This window comes from Mobula birostris, chromosome 8, assembly GCF_030028105.1.
Source record: "Mobula birostris isolate sMobBir1 chromosome 8, sMobBir1.hap1, whole genome shotgun sequence".
In the NCBI taxonomy this organism is placed as follows: Eukaryota; Metazoa; Chordata; class Chondrichthyes; order Myliobatiformes; family Myliobatidae; genus Mobula; species Mobula birostris.
In genome coordinates, this window is record NC_092377.1 from 16,815,699 (window position 1) to 16,837,066 (window position 21,368).

The following is a 21,368-nucleotide window of genomic DNA, read 5'->3' on the forward strand; positions in this document are numbered from 1 at the left end:
TGATCAGTTTGAGAATACAGAGTACACCATTTTTGGGTCACAGGGTTATAGATCATGGACACAGACCCTTCAATCTCAACTGGTCCATGCTGGCCAAGAAGCCCATTTGCTACATTTAGCATGTATCTGTCTAAATGTCCTATCCATGTACTGACCATGTGCTGTGTTGTTATTGTACCTAACTCACCACTTCCTCTGGCAGCCCGTTCCATATACTGACCACACTCTGGTTAGAGGGGGAAACTACCCTTCAGTTTTCTATTTAGTTTCTCTCCTCTAACCTTTAAGCTATGCTCTCTACATTGAACACAGAGCAATAAAGAAACAGTTAAGATTGAGATAAGAAAATATTTCTTCACCCAAAGAGTGGTAAACCTTTGGAATTCTCTGGAGGATTGTTTTTATCCCTAAAGCAGAGATTGATAGATTCCTGGGTATTATTGGCATCCAGAGATATGAGGATAGTGTTGGAAGGAGGTGCTGAGGAAGATCAGGTGTGAGGCAATGAATGGGGAAGCAGGTTTGAAGAACTAGGTGCCTTCTCCTGCTCCTGTTCCTTATACTCAAACATGCCAGTAAAAGTTGCTTCTAAATAAAGATGATACTAATTCAACAATTCAAAGTAAAACAAGTAATGTTAATAGACTTTGTTTAGTTTCACAAGGGTGCATTTAAGGTGACACCTGGACTTCTAATATTAAACTAGGATGAGGTTATATTGTTCCTTCAGTCATGTGTGCATGAAATATGGAACTCAGCTGAAGGCTGGCGGCCAGTCAGTGTGCTGGCAGATTGCCTGGTACTGCAATGTATGTATGCAGCTGTGTCAAGAGAACAGGAGACCATCCTCTGGTGTCATTCTGAGGATTTCCCCAAAAGCAGCTGCATTTGATCAGGGGTCTGTTTCATTTCAACTGTAAGGATTCTGTCCGTTCTACAGTCTGATGGAAATATGTGGCAATGTCATTTCTTGATCAAGTGAAGAAGTGGTCTTGTGACAGCTGAGAGCAGACTCGCTGGGCGAGAGAGAATAAATTCACAGACTTCAGAGGAAATGTGTGACCTCTGTTTATGTGGAATATTTAACGAGTGTTACAAATGTCAAGATTCAGCTTTATTGTCATTCCACTGGGAAAAGTAGAAATTGCCCACAAAGGCAGATTTGCTTTGTCCCACAGTTATTAAAAACTGGATCAGGAAATCAGTGCTTTGTGACTTTAACCATCACTTTGATTGACAGTTTGATTGTGAAGATCTTCCTAACCTTGGGAGCACCTCTTGCTTTTCAGTACATTCATCAGGAACGTAGGGAGTCTGGGTGATCAGGCTGCACTGTCATCTTCCAATCTCACTTTGAACCTCTCAGTAAAGGATGACATCCAAGTCATTACTCGGTAAAAGGGAACTCAAGAAGATCAAGGTGAAATCACAGGTTGAAAGGTCAATTCTGCCACAACAAACATGATATCATTTTTGTAAAGTGATTGGACCTTTACCTAGAGGGTCATTAATGATGGTATCAGAAAGGATCTGTCAGGTGTGGTTGGGATAGGTTGTTTTCTGGCAATGGTAAGCTTAGTAAATGGGAGTCCTTCAAGATAGAAATTTCGAGAGTACAGAGTTTGCATGTCCCTGTTAGAATAAAAGGCAAGGCTAACAGTTTGGGGAACCTTGGTTTGCAGGGTGTATTGAGGCCATGCATTTTGGTGCTTGCTTTATTATCCTCTTCCAAAAGCAACTACATGACTGGGAGTAAACAAGTCACAGGTGAGGATAAGGGGCTTCTGGAAGATTCAGAAGTAATGTTGAACCATGCTGGGAGATTTGCTCAGAAAGCTTATCAAAGCCTCAACATTGTCACAATTCTGGAAGTTTTCCTTACACTTTTAAAAGCGGGCCAGGCCACTGATTTTATTGAGCTTGTATAGTTGCGTGCAAAAAGTGTTGTCATTGTGCTTGGCCAGCCACTTGAGGAATGGAAGAAGAACAGGCAAACAGAGACCAGCTACTGTAGAGAGGGACATATTAGAGAACTTCTCTCAAGATGCTGTCCAGTCTAGACAGCATGTCTCATCAGGAAAGGTTATGTAAGCTGAGGCTTTTTGCCCTATGACTCTTTGGAGTGAATGAGGATAAGGGGTGACTTGATAGCAGTGTACAAGATAAGAGTGTAGACAGAATGGACAGCCAGTGCCTTTTTTCCCAGGGCTGCAATGGCTAATAGAGAAGTGATTGGAGGAAAGTATAGGGGTTGTCAGAGGTAATTTTTTTTTAACACACAGTAAGTGGTAAATACCTGGAACACACTGCTGAGATTAGTGCTATAGGCTGATATACTGGAGACATTGAGGAGACTCTTAGATAGGAATATGATAGAAAGATAAATGGTGGGTTATGGACTATGTGGGAAGGAGGGGATAGACTGATCATGGAGTGGGTTTATATTGGTTAGCACAACATCATGGGCTGAAAGGCCTGTACTGTGCTGTTCTGTTTTATGTTCGATGACTCTTCCAGCACAACCTCCAAGTACCAGAATAATCATGTAAGGCACTGGTCTTTTCTAGACATAACATTCCATAGTCTTGCAGATGTGATAAGCCCAGAAAACTTCTCCATGAAATAATTCCTATAGAATTAGCCTCTGTTTTTAACTTTATTTATTTGTGGGGCAGTTGGGGATGGTTAGGCTCATCCCAAAGTGACTGAGACTAAACTAAGTCTGTTGAGGAATCAGCACTGGTGAGGGAGATGGAAGGAGAGAGAGAGAGATGTGAAATAGACGAGAACAAGACTAAAGCCGTTGAGGAGAGTGTTATGGAGAGCAGGTGAAGAGTACAAGCAAATAGAGAATATCACTGTGCAGATCTTTGCACTGAGTCGATTGAGAGTAGGAGCCTATTGTAAAAGAATACACAGACTGTTGCCTAGAAATTTAATTGCATCAAGCTGTTTCCTTTGGCACTATGTAACTGAAAATTGATTTTTTTTTCTGGAATGTAGCACAATAATGTCAACTTCTGGATCATTTTGTAGCTCTTCAAATATTCAGCTGGGCATTTCCTGCTACAAATCACCCTTGTGATCCTGGGGTAAGTAGTGACAGGCAGTCTTCAACTTGAAACATTAACTCAGCTCCTCTTCCCACAGTTGCTGCTTGACCTTACTTATAATTCAGATCTCCAAATGCAGACTTCTTTTAAAAGTTTTCATTTCTTTGAATTTACATTTTTGGGTCCTGTTCCATCCCAACAGTGCAACACTTACCTCCAGCCCCCAACTCCCAGCCAGTTCTCCTTCTCCTATATGTTGCTGGGGTCAATCCCCACTGACCCCCTCAACAGTTTGCACTTTTACCGAAATGTTCTGCCCAGTCTGCAGTCTCCACGCTGGCCACCAGTCAGTCTGTAGATATTCCCGGTGCCCAATCCCCTCCTCCTGCTCCACCAATGTGCTAAACTCTGATGCCCACATGCCTGCAGCTACCATGCCTACTACCAAGCCTGGCCTCGGACAGGCGAAGGTCTAAACTAAATTGTTTGAGGTGGACCATCAACCAAAGTGGTGGTTGCCCCTTACCTCTGCCCCACGGCGGCATACCTCCCAGGCACACTTAAATTTCCAGACTCTACACAGCCATTTGAACCATTAATTTTAGAGATTTTTTTAAAAGTGCAAAATATTGAACAGAAGTCTATCAAAGCTTGTAGTGAGATCTTGACCAGCTGGAAAAATGGATCTTGGGATTTAATACAGACAAGTGTGATGTTTTGTACTGTGGGAGGACTAACCAGGGTAAGACATACACAGGAGGACACTGAGGAGTGAAAGAAAACAGAGGGATGTGGAATACAGACCCATAATTCTTTGACATTGGCATGGACAGATTGTGCTGAAGGGATTGGTTCTGTGCTGTAGTGCTCTATGACTCCAAATAAAATGTCATCTCCAGTCAACTTCCCTCCACTTGGATTAAGCTGCTTAGTAAGAAAGGTACAAGAGACTGCTGTCTTGCACCTTAATTGGAATACTGTGACTGATACCATCTGTTTACTACAGTGACCTTAGGTTAATGTGAAATAGGTAACAGAAGAATGCTACTTTGTCTGTGACATTTCCTGACGACTGAAGGCACTGTAACTTTTCCAGTAGGGTCTGTCTTTCCCTCATCAGCTCGTTCTGCCTCTGCAGCAATTCCATCACTTGCTGTGCACTGGCCTGACTGTGCTGGTCCAACTGCTGGAGCCTGTAAAGAGAAAACAGCCAGAAATGTTTCAGAATATCATCTGGTATAATGTAAACTGCTGTTAAACTTGTTCTCTGTTTTAAGTCTTTTTGACTCATTTGGAGTGGCGGAGAACGAGATGTGATCTTGTAGAAGAGTATAACATCATGTGGGGCATAGATCAGGTGAGTGCACTCAGTCTTTTTCCCAGGTTTGGGACATATGTTTAGGGTGAGAGCGGAGAGATTTAAGAGGAACTTTGAGAGGTAACCATTTCACCCAGATTACGTGCATGGAATCAGCTGCCAGGTGAAGTGGTTGAGTCAGGTGCATTAACAACATTTAAAAAGTACGTGGATAGGATAGGTTTAGAGCAGGGGTTCCCAACCTTTTTATGCCATGGACTCCTACCATTAACCAAGAGGTCTCTGGGCCCCAGGTTGGGAATCCCTGGGTTTGAGGGATATAGAAATAGCTTAGATGTTAATTTTGGTCGAACTAGTCCTGAAGCCTGGAGATTAAGTGCGAATCCGAGATCATGATTCTGGCACATGGTCCATGCAAGGATACGTGCAAGAGGAAGCAGCTCCATGTTCCTTTGTGATTCAGATGGTGCAAGAGGCACCTTGGAGAAGGAACTGTGTGGATCTACGGCCACAAGCTCCAATCCATAGCTGTGACATGTCACCTGTCAGTACACCAAAGGGGCCAGCTGATGTAAAAAATGAACATGTTAATCAGAGTTCTCAGAACAACACAAATATTAACACACAAAATTAAAGTAATAGATCTACGGAAACAAATAGCGACCAAAAAGGATAATTAAACCACCTCAGAGACTGACTGAGAGTTGATAGTGGATAAGGAACTGTAGTTGCTCATTACAATTGAAGTTGGGAAAAAAAGGGAAGGGACCAGCTAGACTCGAATATTGGTATCTTTGTTGGAAAAGATTATCGTTCCTTGCAGGTTTATGAGGACATGGTATTGTTTCTTTTTCTTTAAAGGGGGAAGATGTGTTATCATGTGTGTATAATAAAGAACTTCAGTTCCCAGTAGGCACTGCAGGCAGTTCACCTCGAACCCGAAATGGCGATTTTGAGCAGGTAGCACATGCTCAGGTCAATAATAAAATGATCTAGTGTAAACCCACACCAAGTTTATCTTTAAGAACAAACAAAACATGGTTGAAGGGTCCGATCCTGTGTTGTGTGACTTGCAGATGAAATTGAATCTATAATCATATCCAAAATCTTTGTGGGTCCCTGGAAGTAGACCATTGAGCTAAAAACTACCTGAAATCTGAGACATCTCAGTCAATGCTCCTTTTACTTTTATATCCCAGTGCTGTGGCTTTAAATGATCTTTCTATTAAAACAAGTTCCTTTTTAACAATCTGTTGCAACTATTAGGAGCAAATGCATCATTTGGTTTTGCCCTGGTCCGTGAAGTATGCTATCAACAAAACTCATGGCACTAAACTATAAATAAAGGGGGAGAAAGAGCTATTAAGTACAACAGTTCAGCGTGGCTGCCACACGAGTGCACCCACCTTACATTGGGCATGTGTGGCACTGATAATAGTGGGGATTGAATCTGCAAATATCCTTGCAAGATATGTCCCACTGATCTGTTTACATCTATTCAACTAGCAGTGGTAAAGAACATTTCAAAGTTCAAAGTAAATTTATAATCAAAGTAATATATATTAATCACCATCTATTACTTTTAGATTACTATTAGTCAGTGATTAGTTGAAATGCTGGAGGAACTCAGCACCAACTATGGAAAAGAATATAGTTGACGTTTTGGGCTGAGACCCTTCATGACTGGAGGAAAAAAAGATGAAGAGTCAGCCTAAGAAGGTGGGAGGAGGGGAGGAGAAAACACAAGGTGATAGGTGAAACCAGGAAGGGGGGTGAGGGGCGAAGTAAAGAGCTGGGAAGTTGATTGGTGAAAGAGATACAGGGTTGGTGAGGGGGGAATCTAACAGGAGAGGACAGAAGGCTACGGAAAAAAGAGGAAGAACATCAGAGGGAGGTGATGGGTAGGTAAGGAGATAAGATGGAAATAGGGAACGGTGAAGGTGGGGGAGGTCATTACTGGAAGTTCGAGAGCACATCAGGTTTGCTTGAGATAATAAGTAGCTATTATTATTTCCAATAACTGTAGTTCCTTTAGGTTGTTATAGCCAGGAGTGGTAGTCAGCATAAGTCTCAACTATCTATTAAATGCTCCTAATGGCATGCGTCTCAAATAGCCCATGACAACCAAGTCCAGCTCCTGGCATTTACTAAGCCCGGTGGAACCATTTCTCCTGACAGGAGGAGAAAAGGTGGATTACCTGTGCCTTAAAACCAGTCCCTTCGGCCAGATGGGGCTCATCAGCCATGATAGGCAGCTCATTTAGGAGAAGGAAAACTCTGATCTCAAACCTCTGCTGCCTTGTGGCTATATCCACTCATGGAGGAGGCTTTGGGAGTAAACTCTGAGTGAAAAATCCAGAGCTGGAGTCCCTAAGGTAGTCCTACTGGCCATTAACAGTCAGTTCAATGCTGACTAGCAACTCCTGTGATGTCACGAGTACCAAACTGTACTGGTCTCTTCCATTCTTCTGAATTCATCAGCTGCGTGGAGAGGGGAAACCTGTTACATGGGCTCTCCATATTGTACTGGCCTGGCTTGAAAATTATGTAGACAGCTGGGGTGCAACATCCATGGTCAACTCCAACCAACAGAGGCCTCAGCTGCGCAGAAGAACAGAAACCATTCTTTTATCTAACTCCAATCAGCCAAACATCTTTCATCCGTGATCTTCTTTCACTTATCCAATGCAGGGATATCTAAACACCAAGTTGCTTTGTTCTATTGCTGGTGACAAAGCAGTTGGATTGTAACTGTTTAGTAATCATGACCAGCACCAACATCACACATCAGTGCTAGAGGACTGAACTGTGCAGAGAGAAGGACAGAGCATCCCAGCTACTGTCACCAGTAAGTGGTGCTAATACAATTTTATAATTTAAATGAGTTCAATATCAATTTAAATTGGCCAGCTTTCCTTTGTGCATTCATTTAAATCTCATCTGATCTTGGCTGTGTTTCAGGCCAATGGATTAGACAGCTAATTAATGTATAATTTGTTACTGTTTTGGTTCTGGTAAGTTAATTAATGTCCATCTTTCTCTATCTGATAGTTACAGATTGAAACTACTTTCAGAAGGAGAATAACTCGCAGTTGGCGTTGCAGATGAAGGTCTGCAGAGGAAGATAGTCTCTGCTGCTTGCTGTTTCTACATTATACTTTGCTCCTGATGTTTTTTGCCAGCAGATGTATGGAACATTTACAGATACATTGCAGAAAATCAATTGTCCAGATACTATACTATGAAATCAAGAATATTATAGATGTTAAAAGGAATAATCACATCCTCATCATTTTCCAAATGAGTACTGTGACGTACCTTGAGGTGCCAGGGTACTCAGGGCCCAATGGCCAAATACTGGAGTTAGGATAGATGGCTACTTGTCATGGACATGGTGGGCAAGGACCTGTTTCTTACCATGACTATTTGCTCTTTGTGCAGCGGCAGGTTGGTTAAGTGGTTTTCCAAGTAAAATATAAATATGGACAACATTTAACTTCATGGCAGCCATCAAATATATTGAGAGCTTAGAGTGACAGTATTACAGCTCGGGGCATTCCAGTGTTGGGAGGTCAATTCTGGTACAGTTCTGTAAGGAGTTTCTGTATGTCCTCCCCAGGTAATCCACGAGTTTTCCCCAGGTGCTCTGGTTTCCTCCCACAGTCCAAAGGCTTACTGGATAGGTGAAATGGTCATTGTAAATTGTCCCGTGAATAGGTTAGAATTAATCAGGGTTGTAGGGTTGCTGGGGGGGGGGGGGGGGTGCTGGAAGGAGCTACTCTGCACTATATTGCTAAATAAACAGAAACTGGAATGGGTTATGAGGATCTTCAAGCATGCTCCACTATTTAATAAGTTAATAGTTGATCTAATCTTTGGCTTCAACACTTCCAACAATACCCCAACAATTGTCCAAAAATCAGTTCCAGTTTTGCATAGACTTAATGACATGACATCCATTACTTCCAATGGTACATGGTTGCAAAGATTGATAACATCCTTTAAGAAGTAAATCCTTCTCTTAATTTTAAGTGAATGACTCCTGATGCAACTCACCTCTGCACAGTAAGATTATTGCAATGTGGTTAGACTTGGCAATTAAAGACTCAATCCTTTCCCACTCCTTGACGCACCACCAACAAGCTGAATGGGACCAACCAACATAGTCCTGTTTTGTTCACAGCCCTACAATGAGGATGAACAGCAACTTCTTGTAACTTCATTATTAGCCCCTTATTTTTCATAGATATCAAATGCCCTGCACCAGAACACTGAAGAACCTGACCTCTTGCCTTCCACATGTTTGTGGTCCTCAATGTGTGGTAGTTGCTGCAATCTCCAAGCCACCAGTCTTCAAATAAGGATGATCATAAGGAGCCTCTCTATATGTAATGGATGATAAATGTGTCTTTGGATGTTTGTTTTAGTTACCAAAGTCTTGGGATCACACGTTTCCTAGATACACTCACTGGCCACTTCATTAGGTACTTCTGTACATTAATGCAAAGATCTGATCAGCCAATCATATGACAGCAACTCAATATATAAAAGTATGCTGCCATGGTCAAGAGCTTCAGACCAAACATCAGAGGGGAGAGGAAATGTGACCAAGGTGACTTTGACCATAGGGTGCCAATTGGGGTGGTTTGAGTATCTCAGAAATTCTGATCTCCTGGGATTTTCATGCATAGAGTTTACAGAGAATGGTGTGAGTAACAAAAAACATCTAGTGAGCAGCAGTTTTGTGAGAGAAAACACACTGTTAATGAGAGGTCAGAGGAGAATGGTCAGACTGGTTCAAGATGATAGTATCACAAATAACCACGCGCTATAATAGTGGTGTGCAGAAGAGCATCTCTGAATGTACAACACATTGAATTCGGAAGTGGATGGGCTAGAGCAGAAGAAGACCACAAACATACACTCAGTGGCCACTTTATTAGGTACAGGAGGTAGCTAATGAAGTGGCAACTGAGTGTACGCATGCTAGTTTTCTCTTGGTCCTCTGATGGTAAGACCAAAACATGGCACGACCATTAATATCAGAAACATTCAAGACACTTGGAGACAATCATATCCTCATGATTTTCTTCATGAATACTATGCACTATCAGGGCTGGCCATAGCCTATGTGAATAAGACCTTGATTTTCATTACTATTTGAGGGGTTGCCTGCTAAATAAATGGTTATCCCAACTCGCAATTCCATTTTACTGAAATTACTTTCATTTCAATCCTTTTTGTTTAGAAGTCTAATCCAAATGTAACAGCAAAAGAGTGAAATTTCAACCAGGGCTAGTGTTTTGCTTCCCTATTCAATGTTCAACACTCTTAATTATTATCAATCCATTTTTCAGTTTCACAGTAAGGCAGGAATATGTTAGAAAACTGGTGTTCATGTTGTTTAATTTAGCTTCACTTGCAGAAGGAATCATTAGATGGATTTCAGTACAAATTGGTTATTTTACACAAGCAACCTGTAAGAAATCCTAATTAAAGCACAACATTTCTTGTTAAATTACTTACACATTTATCAGGACTCAGCTGGCTGGGTTCTGCTATCTGTGTGTGTTTCTTTTCAACTATTATAAAAACACAAGCATGTCCCTTACGAGCCTATTATTTATTCAGTGGAATAGTCATGGGGGGTTAATGTACAACAATTCTCAAATCACCTTCATCATATTTCAGGTTTACTGGAAACAGTAAACCACTTTGCTAAGGCTCTGTGATACCTACCCTCAGTGCCCTGAGCTTGCTTGCCAAAGCAACTAACATAATCATGCAGGCAAACCACAAATCACTGATACATATCTAAATTCCAATTTAAAAAGGCAATAATCAGGAGTACTCAATTCAGTGTAGCTAAAGAAATCTTAAGAATGTTTTCCGCATATCTGCACAGTACCAGTTTTGATCTGTAGGCAATGCCAAATGATATAGTCGTAGGTGTATTTTCATAGACCCCAGAGAGGAGAAATTGGCTAGAAGTCCCATTCTAGATTCCTGTCCAATGAACCCTATACGCAAGGAAGAACCAGTGGATGTGGTGTGTTTGAAATTCCAAAAACCATTTGATAAGGTGCCACATGGATGATCACCGCACAAAATAACTGGTGGTGGTCGGAGAACTGGTTAGCTGACAGAAAGATTCTAAGTTTGATCCCTGCCCTATGCCAGCTTGGAGCAACAACCACAGGCTTCAGGGAGAGGAAACTGGCCAGTATTCCTATTTCAAATGCCTGTCCAATAAGCCTGCAGGAAAGGCACACATATAATAGATAATGATTTGGGATAGAATTGGACAATTGTAATTTCCTGTGACTCTATTTCTTTCTAGGTACCCATCACACACAAAAATATTGTTATATAAATATTTACTTATGTTTTGGGATGAGGATACTGCTGCCAACATCAGCACTGATGTTTCATCTCTAACTTGGATTAACTTCTAACCCTTTCCAGTGAAGATAACTTCAAAGTACTGATGGGATTTAGACGCAGCGATGATTGAAGAACAGCAATGTGTTTCTAAATCAAGAGAGTGCACCTCTTGGAGGAGAGGTTGTGGGTGGTTGTGTTCCAATTGCTCTTACTGTCCTCTTGTTTCTGGTAGCAGAGGCGATGGGCAGCACAAAAGCGTAGCAGTTAGCGTAATGCTTTACCACGCCAGTGATTGCAAGATATGGGTTCAATTCCTGCCAGTGTCTGTACATTCTCCCCATGACTGGCTGGATTCCTCTGGTTGCTCCAGTTTCTTCCTTGTTCTAAAGATGTACTGTATGGTTATGGTTAATAAGCCATGGACGTAGTATGTTGGCACCGCTTGTGAGCTGTCCTCAGCACACTGCAAACAATGACGCAAAACAATGCACTTCACTCTGTTTTGATGTACCTGTGACAAATAAAGCTAATATTTCTCCCTCTCTCTCTTTCTTTGTTTCATTCTTTCTTTCTAAGATGCTGCTGGAGAATCCTGGCTGAGGAACTGTCAAGCATTTTGAGATAGTACTACTGTACTCATGGTACATTGGCGGTGGAGGGAATGACTGTTCAGCGTGGTTGATGGGCAGCCAATTAAGTCCTGACGAAGGGTCTTGGCCTGAAATGTCGACTGTACCTCTTCCTAGAGATGCTGCCTGGCCTGCTGCGTTCACCAGCAGCTTTTATGTGTGTTGCTTGAAATTCCAGCATCTGCAGACTTCCTCGTGTTTGAGCCAATTAAGTGGGCTGCTTTAACCCAGATGGTGATAGAGTTGTAATGTTGATGGTGCCAAGCTTCTTAAAAAAGTTAGTGCTCCACTTACCCAGGCAAGTGAGAAGTATTCCATTAGACCATAAGACAAAGGAGCAGAAGTTGGCCATTCAGCCCATCGAGTCTGCTCCGCCATTTTATCATGAGCTGATCCATTCTCCCATTTAGTCTCACTCCCCCGACTTCTCACCATAACCTTTGATGCCCTGGCTACTCAGATACCTATCAATCTCTGCCTTAAATACACCCAATGACTTGGCCTCCACTGCTGCCCGTGGCAACAAATTCCATAGATTCAACACCCTCTGACTAAAAAAATTTCTTTACATCTCTGTTCTGAATGGGCACCCTTCAATCCTTAAGGCATGCCCTCTTGTACTAGACTCCCCCATCATGGGAAACAACTTTGCCACATCCACTCTGTCCATGCCTTTCAACATTCGAAATGTTTCTATGAGGTCTTTCCTCATTCTTCTAAACTCCAAGGAATACAGTCCAAGAGCAGACAAACGTTCCTCATATGTTAACCCTCTCATTCCCAGAATCATTCTAGTGAATCTTCTCTCTACCCTCTCCAACGTCAGCACATCCTTTCTTAAATAAGGAGACCAAAACTGCCCACAGTACTCCAAGTGAGGTCTCACCAGCGCCTTATAGAGCCTCAACATCACATCCCTGCTCCTATACGCTATTCCTCTAGAAATGAATGCCAACATTGCTTTCGCCTTCTTCACTACCGACTCAACCTGGAGGTTAACCTTAAGGGTATCCTGTACAAGGACTCCCAAGTCCCGTTGCATCTCAGAACTTTGAATTCTTTCCCCATTTAAATAATAGTCTGCCCATTTATTTCTTCTGCCAAAGTGCATAACTATACACTTTCCAACATTGTATTTCATTTGCCACTTCTTTGCCCATTCTTCCAATCTATCCAAGTCTCTCTGCAGATTCTCCATTTCCTCAGCACAACCGACCCCTCCACCTATCTTTGTATCATCAGCAAACTCAGCCACAAAGCCATCTATTCCATAATCCAAATCGTTGATGTACAATGAAAAAAGAAGCGGCCCCAACGCAGACCCCTGTGGAACACCGCTGGTAACCCGCAGCCAACTAGAATAGGGTCCCTTTACTGCCACTCTCTGTTTTCTGCCAATCAGCCAACACTCTATCCACGTATGTAACTTTCCCGTAATTCCATGGGCTCTTACCTTGTTACGTAGCCTCATGTGTGGCACCTTGTCAAAGGCCTTCTGAAAATCCAAATATACAACATCCACTGCATCTCCCTTGTCTAGCCTACTGGTAATTTCCTCAAAAAATTGTAATAGGTTTGTCAGGCAGGATTTTCCTTTAAGGAATCTACGCTGAGTTCTGCCTATCTTGTCATATGTCTCCAGGTACTCTGTAACCTCATCCTTGACAATCGACTCCAACAACTTCCCAACCACCGATGTCAAGCTAACAGGTCTATAATTTCCTTTTTGCTTCCTTTCCCCCTTCTTAAATAGCGGAGTGACATTTGCAATCTTCCTGTCCTCCGGAACCATGCCAAAATCTATCGACTTTTGAAAGATCATCGCTAATGCCTCCGCAATCTCCACAGCTACTTCCTTCAGAACACGCGGGTGCATTCCATCTGGTCCGGGAGATTTACCTACTTTTAGACTATTCAGCTTCCTGAGTACTTTCTCTGTCGCAATTGTGACTGCGCACACTTCTCTTCCCTGCCACCCTTGAGTGTCTGGTATACTGCTGATGTCTTCCTCAGTGAAGACTGATGCAAAATACTCATTCAGTTCCTCTGTCATCTCCTTATCTCCCATTACAATTTCTACAGCATCATTTTCTATCGGTCCTGTATCTACTCTCACCTGTCTTTTACTCTTTATGTACTTGAAAAAGCTTTTAGTATCCTCTTTGATATTATTTGCTAGCTTCCTTTCATAGTTAATCTTTTCCCTCTTAATGACCTTCTTAGTTTCCTTTTGTAAGCTTTTAAAAACTTCCCAATCCTCTGTCTTCCCACTAATTTTTGCTTCCTTGTATGCCCTCTCCTTTGCTTTAACCTTGGCTTTGACTTCTCTTGTCAACCACGGTTGCATCCTTTTGCCATTCGAAAACTTCTTCTTTTTTGGAATATACCTATCTTGCACCTTCCTCACTTCTCGCATAAACTCCAGCCATTGCTGCTCTGCCATCTTTCCCGCCAGTGTCCCTTTCCAGTCAACTTTGGCCAGTTCCTCTCTCATGCCACTGTAATTTCCTTTACTCCACTGAAATACCGACACATCAGATTTCGGATTCTCTTTTTCAAATTTCACAGTGAACTCAATTATGTTATGATCACTGCCTCCTAAGGGTTCCTTCACCGCAATCTCTCTAATCACCTCTGGTTCATTACACAATACCCAATCCAGTACAGCCGATCCCCTAGTAGGCTCAACAACAAGCTGTTCTAAAAAGCCATCTCGCAGACATTCTACAAATTCTCTCTCTTGAGATCCAGTGCCGACCTGATTTTCCCAATCCACTCGCATGTTAAAATCCCCCACAATTATCATAACACTGCCCTTCTGACAAGCCCTTTCTATTTCCTGTTGTAATTTGTAGTCCACATCACTACAGCTGTTTGGAGGCCTATAAATAACTGCCACCAGGGTCCTTTTACCCCTGTGTTTCTTAGCTGAACCCATAAAGATTCTGTACCTTTCGATCCTATATCACCTCTTTCTAATGATTTAATATAATTTCTTACCAATAAAGCCACGCCTCCCCCTCTGCCTACCTTCTTATCCTTCCGATACACCGTGTATCCTTGGACGTTCAGCTCTCAGAGACATGCATCCTTTAGCCACATCTCAGTGATGGCCACAATATCATACCTGCCAATCTGTAGCTGTACAACAAGATCACCCACCTTATTCCTTATGCTGCGTGCATTTAAGTATAACACCTTAAGACCAGTATTTGGTACTTTTTGCTCTGATTTCACTGCAACTGTATTGCACTGCAACTCATCCCAATGGCTACAAATTTGCCCCTTTCCTGACATCTTTACTGCTCACTATCTTAGATTTATTTCTGTTTTCCTCTTCCTCCACTCTATCATTCTGGTTCCCATCCCCCTGCCAAACTAGTTTACTAATTTGTTTAATTAGTTTACTAAATTCCATCATACTCTTGACATACCTAAAAAGACCTGAGGGATGTAAGGAAGTTGTTTGCTGCGAGATCTCAGTCCCTGACCTCCTTGCGTTGGCAGGATGTTTATGTGGCTGGTCAAGTTGAGTGTGTGGTCAATGATGCTCCCTCAGGATGTTGACACTGAAGAACTCCGTTAGTATTGAATATTGAGGGTAGGAGGTTAGACTGTTCTTGCTACAGATGGTCATTGCTTGACAGTCTTGTAACACATTATTGCCATTTACCAACTCCTCTCTACTACGTGTTGCTGGCATTCCAAACGAGCTGTCCATTTCCAACCCAGTTTTTTTTCCCTCTATATTCTAAATCCCAATCTTTGACCCTTATTTGACAGGTCTTTTTTTTAAACCTAACCACTTCCTCACTTTAGTTTTATTGCCAAAACTATTAATTCTGTTGCTGAGCCCCAATTTACTCCTAGATATTATTTTGCCTCGGCACAATCCAGGGGTCTCGGTTTCTTGTCATACTACAGCATTATCTTCATAACTGACACTAACTCCCTTCCCTTTGATTGTCAAGCTAAATCTTCACTGATTCTCGCTTGCATAAACCCTGAACCTACAAGTTATCTCAGGTTCACAGTTCCCATTTGCTCACTGATCCCAGCTTGCTTCTCCCACTGCCTTCCCCTTTGATCCACTCACGTCCACAGTTCTCCTCACTGAAACCCTCAGTGACCAAGCCCTTGGTCAGTCCTCCCAACATTCTTCCCTTGGCACTGTATCCAATCTTAATTGATTGATTCTGTGAAACACCTCAGAATGTTGTCCTGCATGAACCTAGTGAGGGAGTTGCTGTTTTAAAATCAGTCTAGTAAAACCACTTCCACTTAGGCAGGATTCTAATACAGATGTAGAGACTGAGTGTAGAATTGCATCCAGGAATAATATTTGACCAACATTTTGTATGAGTCTATTGTTTATTCAGTGAAATAGTTACAGGAGTGGGAACCCTGGCCAATTTCCCTTCCCCAAACCAGTTTTATGCTCCTGTCACCACTGTAATCATATTAGCTAAAACAGCAGTGAGGGTATCAAAACTAGAAGCTCACTTATTCACCTTACAAACTTGCTGAGGGAGCTCAGAGTTCTTTTTATGGTGCCCAATGTTGGATCAGCCTACTAACGCTGTCCAAATTCGGCCAGGAATAATAATTACTCTACTAGGTTACTGAGGCATCATACTGTCAGAAATGACAAATCTGACATTTCCTGTATAAGTTCCCATGTTTGTTGGAAAATCTCTCACGTGATTGTTTTAACCCTAATTCAACCAGCCTTATCCTCCCATTCCTGTCTACACAATGGAAAAGTGAACCAAGAATACCTGTTTTCGACCCTCGTACCAAATCAGATGAATTTGTTTGCAAAACAGGGCAGAGGGATGTCTGTTAATCCTTCTGATATAGTTAAAATCTTTGGCCACAGTGAGTGAGTTAGGAGGTGTGTATGTTGAAGATTATTAATATAGGTTCAACAAGGTTAAGCAATTAAACTTGTTCAATTTAATTACTTTTAACTCCATTGTTAAGGTAATTGGCATATTATGGATTTAAAACATTCTTGATGAAAGTATGTTGTAATCAAGGTGGGAAGAGGATTACAATAAAAAGTCTTTGATATTATAAAGATATTTTTGATAAAATGGACCAATTATTTTTGAATCAAAAGCCAGAGATTTGCATGATCAAGGATTACTAGAAAAGGGGAAAACATAGACAAGTTTTTGTTGCCGTGCCTTCCCTGAATAGCTGTTAATGCTAAAATCAACATAGTTTAAACTGAAGGGGGAGGGGCGGGGTGGGGGGAGGTAAATCAGCAGGGAATTGTAATTGAAAATCCCATATTATTTTGTCCTTTCCTTTTGAGTCACTCTGAGTTATGCCTCCAACAGCCAAGCACTTCTGCCTGTCCACTGAGTAAAGGACTTTATTTCAGATAATCCTGGGGAAGCAGCTACTGAGCAGCAACATTCCACCTGATAACAGCCAAATAAAAATAAATAAAACCAGCCACACTTCCCACTTCTGCTAGCTATCCAGTGACCCCTGCTGGAAAGTGTTTGCCAGGTTTGAGGGCAGAATTGCTCATTGTGACTGACACTGACCTGAACTTTGATAATTTGTGGAAGGAGCTAGAAGGCTGCAGGTCCATTTTGCGAGCATTTTTTACAGAAGTAAATATAATTTCTTTGTTGGGCTTAGTGACCTATTCCTTAACCTGTAATTAAGCCCATAATGGAATAAATGAGCTAGATTCTTATTTTTCCTTATTGTAGGCAAGAATCCTCTATATAGGTATAGGATTGCGCATTGCCATTTAAAACCTGTCTGCAAGAACACTAATAAGTGTTACTGCTACTTTTAAAAATCTATTACATCCATTAATATCGCAAACACGAGGAAATCTGCAGATGCTGGAAATTCAAGCACGAAGAGTCCTGACGAAGGGTCTTGGCCCGAAGCGTCGCCTGTACCTCTTCCTATAGATGCTGCCCGGCCTGCTGCGTTCCACTAGCATTAATCTGTTGCAGTAATTTATTGTGCATTAATATAATTAAAGGATTGAACAGTTAGGGACTGTTACAACTTAACAACCGAGTAATACTAACCCTTCTGTAATAACTGTTCTACAATTACCCAGTGTCTACAGTTTGGCAACACCAGTAAGCATCTTAATTTCTGGAGTTAGCAGCACTTGTCCAATAATATTACAACTTAGCTGTGCCATTTAAATCCTACTGGCTTGAAATTTGTGAAGGGAATAATAGAGTAAAGAAGCAGTTCAGGCAATCTTTGGATTTTTTTCCCCTTGTGTCTTCCTGCCTTTACTGTCAGACTTGCTGCAATATAACCATGAGTACTGGCAGCAGTACAGGCAGGAGCACGTAATTAAATCATTTGAGATTGGCTTCACCCAAGTGCTGGTAGTCACTCTGAATATAGCAGGGATCCCTCCTGGATCTCCACTAAGTGGTTTGGAAGGAGTACACCACAGACCCAATCCCTTTGCAGGGTAAGTAAGAGAGTTTGTTATTGTTGCAACACTTTCGATTTTTCTTGGCTGAATACTGAACATCATTTTTAACAAACTTCCTGCAGGAGTGGAGCAAATCTACAGAAAATGAAAGCCTTACTGGTCATGGGTTTGAAGTGGAGGCAACATCCACTGCTTCCACTTCATAACCATTGTCATTCGAAACTCAGTTACCCAGCTGCCACTTGCGTTTGTTCATGTTCAGAGATCAGTCTCCATGTTGCATCATTGTCAACATTATTTCTCCACCATCCTGCTCCCACTCCACAAAACCACCTATCTTTATACAGTAAAGGATCACGGGAGACCTCGGGAAATGTGGCCCATTCGTCATATCTTGAGGGCTACGTCACTGAAAGAGGACATTCAGCCGTGTGACAATACAATACATCTGGAGAAAAGAATGTTCAAAGTAAAATTCATTATAAGAGTACACACATGTCACCACATACAACCCTGAGATCCTGTCTCTGTGGGCGTACTTAGCAAGTGTATAGAACAGTAACTGTAAACAGGATCAATAGACAACAAACTGTGCAAATGAAAATATAAATAAATAGCAATAAATAACAAGCAGGAAATAACAAGATAAAGAAGTAGAATGAGTAAAATGCTGGAGGAACTCAGCAGGCCAGGGAGCTATGGAAAAGAGTACAGTTGACGTTTCCGGCTGAGACGTCGACTATACTCTTCCATAGATGAATTGAATTGACTTTATTACTCACTTCCTTCATATACATGAGGAGTAAAACTCTTTACGTTACATCTCTGTCTAAATGTGCAATTTATAGTAATTTATAATAAATAGTATGTACAACAGGATAGTCAATATAACATAGAAATACAGTTGTGTTAGCATGAATTAAGCATTTCGATGGCCTGGTGGAAGAAGCTGTCCCGGAGCCTGTTGGTCCTGGCTTTTATGCTGCAGTACCGTTTCCTGGACGGTAGCAGCTGGAAAAGTTTGTGGTCGGGGTGACTCCGGGTCTCCAATGACCCTCCGGGCCCTTTTTACATACCTGTCTTTGTAAATGTCCTGAATAGTGGGAAGTTCACATCTACAGATGCACTGGGCTGTCTGCACCTCTCTCTGCAGAGTCCTGCGATTGAGGGAAGTACAGTTCCCGTACCAGCAAGTGATACAGCCAGTCAGGGTGCTCTCAACTGTGCCCCTGTAGAAAGCTCTTGGGAGTTGAGGGCCCATACCAAACTTCTTCAACCGTCTGAGGTGAAAGTGGAGCTATTATGCCTTTTTCACCACACAGCTGGTATTACCAGACCACGTGAGATCCTCGGTGATGTTTATGCTGAGGAACTTAAAGTTGTTCACAACCAGCTCCTTTGTTTTTGCGACATCTAGGGAGAGGTTATTTTCTTGTCACCACTGTGTCAGGGTGATGACTACTTCTCTGTAGGCTGCCTGGCCTGCTGAGTTCCTCCAGCATTTTGTTTGTGTTGCCTGGATTTTCAGCATCAGCAGATTTTCTCTTGCTTGAGAAGTAGAATTAGAGTAGTTATCTCCTTTTGTTCAAGCACCTGATGGCTGAGGAGTAGTAACTGTTCTTAAACCTGGTGGTGCGAGTCCTGAGACTCTTGTACCTTCTACCTGATGGCAGCAGCAAGAAGAGAGCACGGCCTGGGTAGTGAGGATCTTTGATAATGGATGCTGCTTTTCTACAGCAAGGTTTCATGTAGATGTACTCAATGTTTGCAAGATCCAGAACTAATTTTGCGGTCTAGTGTGCAGCAATAATCTTTGTCCTTCTGCATATTTCAGAAACATGGACTTCCTAAAGATTTAGGGTTTTAAGAGATTTCAGCGATCATTTTGGTAGTGGTGTACATTCCACCTCAGGCCAATGTCAAACAGGCTCTAGATGATATGAGCGATGTGATCAACAGGCTTGAAACAGCACATCCTGATGCCTTCACCATCATTCTGGGAGATTTTAACCAGGCCAGCTTGAAAAAGTCACTAAATGATTGTCATCAACAAATCACTTGTAGTACCAGAGGAAACAACACACTGGACCACCACACTTTGGAAAGTCTGATCAGCTGGCTGTACTTCTCCCTGAGTATAGGCAGAGACTGAAGACTGCAGCACCAGTAGTGAGGACCAAGAACGTACGGACAAGGGAAGCACAGGAGCCCATACAGGACTGCTTTGAATCGGTGGACTAGACTGTATTCAGGGATTCATCTTTGAGTCTGGATGAGAATGCTGCAGTTGTTACCAACTTCATTAAAACCTGTGTGGATGACTGCGTGATATGAAAACTTGTTGTGATTTCCCAAACCAAAATCCATCGATGAACCAGGAACTTTGTCGTCTGCTGAAAGGATTTAGGTCTGGCAACCCAGGTCTGTACAAAAAAACCAAGCATGATCAAGAGAAAACAAACAATACCAAGCGAGGTTGGAGAGGATATTGGATGTTCATCAACTCGGGCAGGGTTTGCAGGACATTGCTTCCTACAAAACAACCCAATAGTATAAATGGCAGAAATGCTTCACTACCTGACGAGCTCAACACCCTTTATGCCCGCTTTGAAAGAGAGAATATAACTACAGCTGTGAAGATCCCTGCTGCACCCAATGACCCTGTGATCTCTGTCTCAGAAGCTGAGATCAGGCTGTCTTTCAGGAGGGTGAACCCTCGCAAGGTGGCAGGCCACGTTGGAGTACCTGGTAAGGTTCTGAAAACTTGTGCCAACCAGCTGGTGGGTGTATTCAGAGACATTTTCAATCTCTCACTCCTACGGTCGCAAGTTCTCACACACTTCAGAAGGGAAACAATTATACCCATACGAAAGAAGAGTAGTGTAAGCTGCCTTAATGACTATTGTCCAGTAGCACTCACATCTATGGTGATAAACTACTTTGAGAGGTTGGTCATGGCTAGAATCAACTCCTGCCTCAGCCAAGACCTGAACCCATTGCAATTTGCCTAATGGCACAACAGGTCTACGGCAGATACAATCTTAATGGCTCTTCACACGGCCTTGGATCACCTGGACAATACAAGCACACATGTCAGCATGCTGTTCATTTAGCATTTAGCTCAGCATTTAGCACCATCATACCTGCAGTCCTGATCAAAAATCTACAGAACCTGGGCCTCTGTACCTCCGTACCTCCCCTGGCAATTGGAACCTTGACTTCCTAAGCGGAAGACCACAATCTGTGCAGATTGGTAATAACATCTCCTCTTTGCTGATGATCAACACTGGTGCATCATAGGGATGTGTGCTTAGTCCACTGCTCTACTCTCTCTATTACCATATCTGTGTGGTTATGAATTCAATCGCCCCCTAAGGGTTCCTTTACATTCAGCTCCCTAAGAAGATCTGGGTTATTACAGAGCACCCAATCTAAGATGGCCTTTCCCTGAATAGGCTCAAGCACATGCTGCTCTAAAAAGCCATCCTGTAGGCATTCAACAAATTCTCTCTCTTGGGATCCGACACAACCTGATTAAACCCAAACCCCTTGCA

The 21,368-nt window shown here is 42.2% G+C and overlaps 1 protein-coding gene across 3 annotated transcripts in view; it reads right to left on the minus strand.

Annotated features, from left to right (window-relative positions):
* The window catches only part of sdccag8 (SHH signaling and ciliogenesis regulator sdccag8), a 409,652-nt gene that overhangs the window by 11,879 nt on the left and 376,405 nt on the right, over positions 1-21,368 (minus strand). For all 3 annotated transcript variants that reach the window (XM_072264841.1, XM_072264844.1, XM_072264843.1), the window contains exon 17: positions 4,102-4,246. In XM_072264841.1, the coding sequence (XP_072120942.1) occupies positions 4,102-4,246 (145 nt within the window). The remainder of the gene's footprint in view (positions 1-4,101; positions 4,247-21,368) is intronic.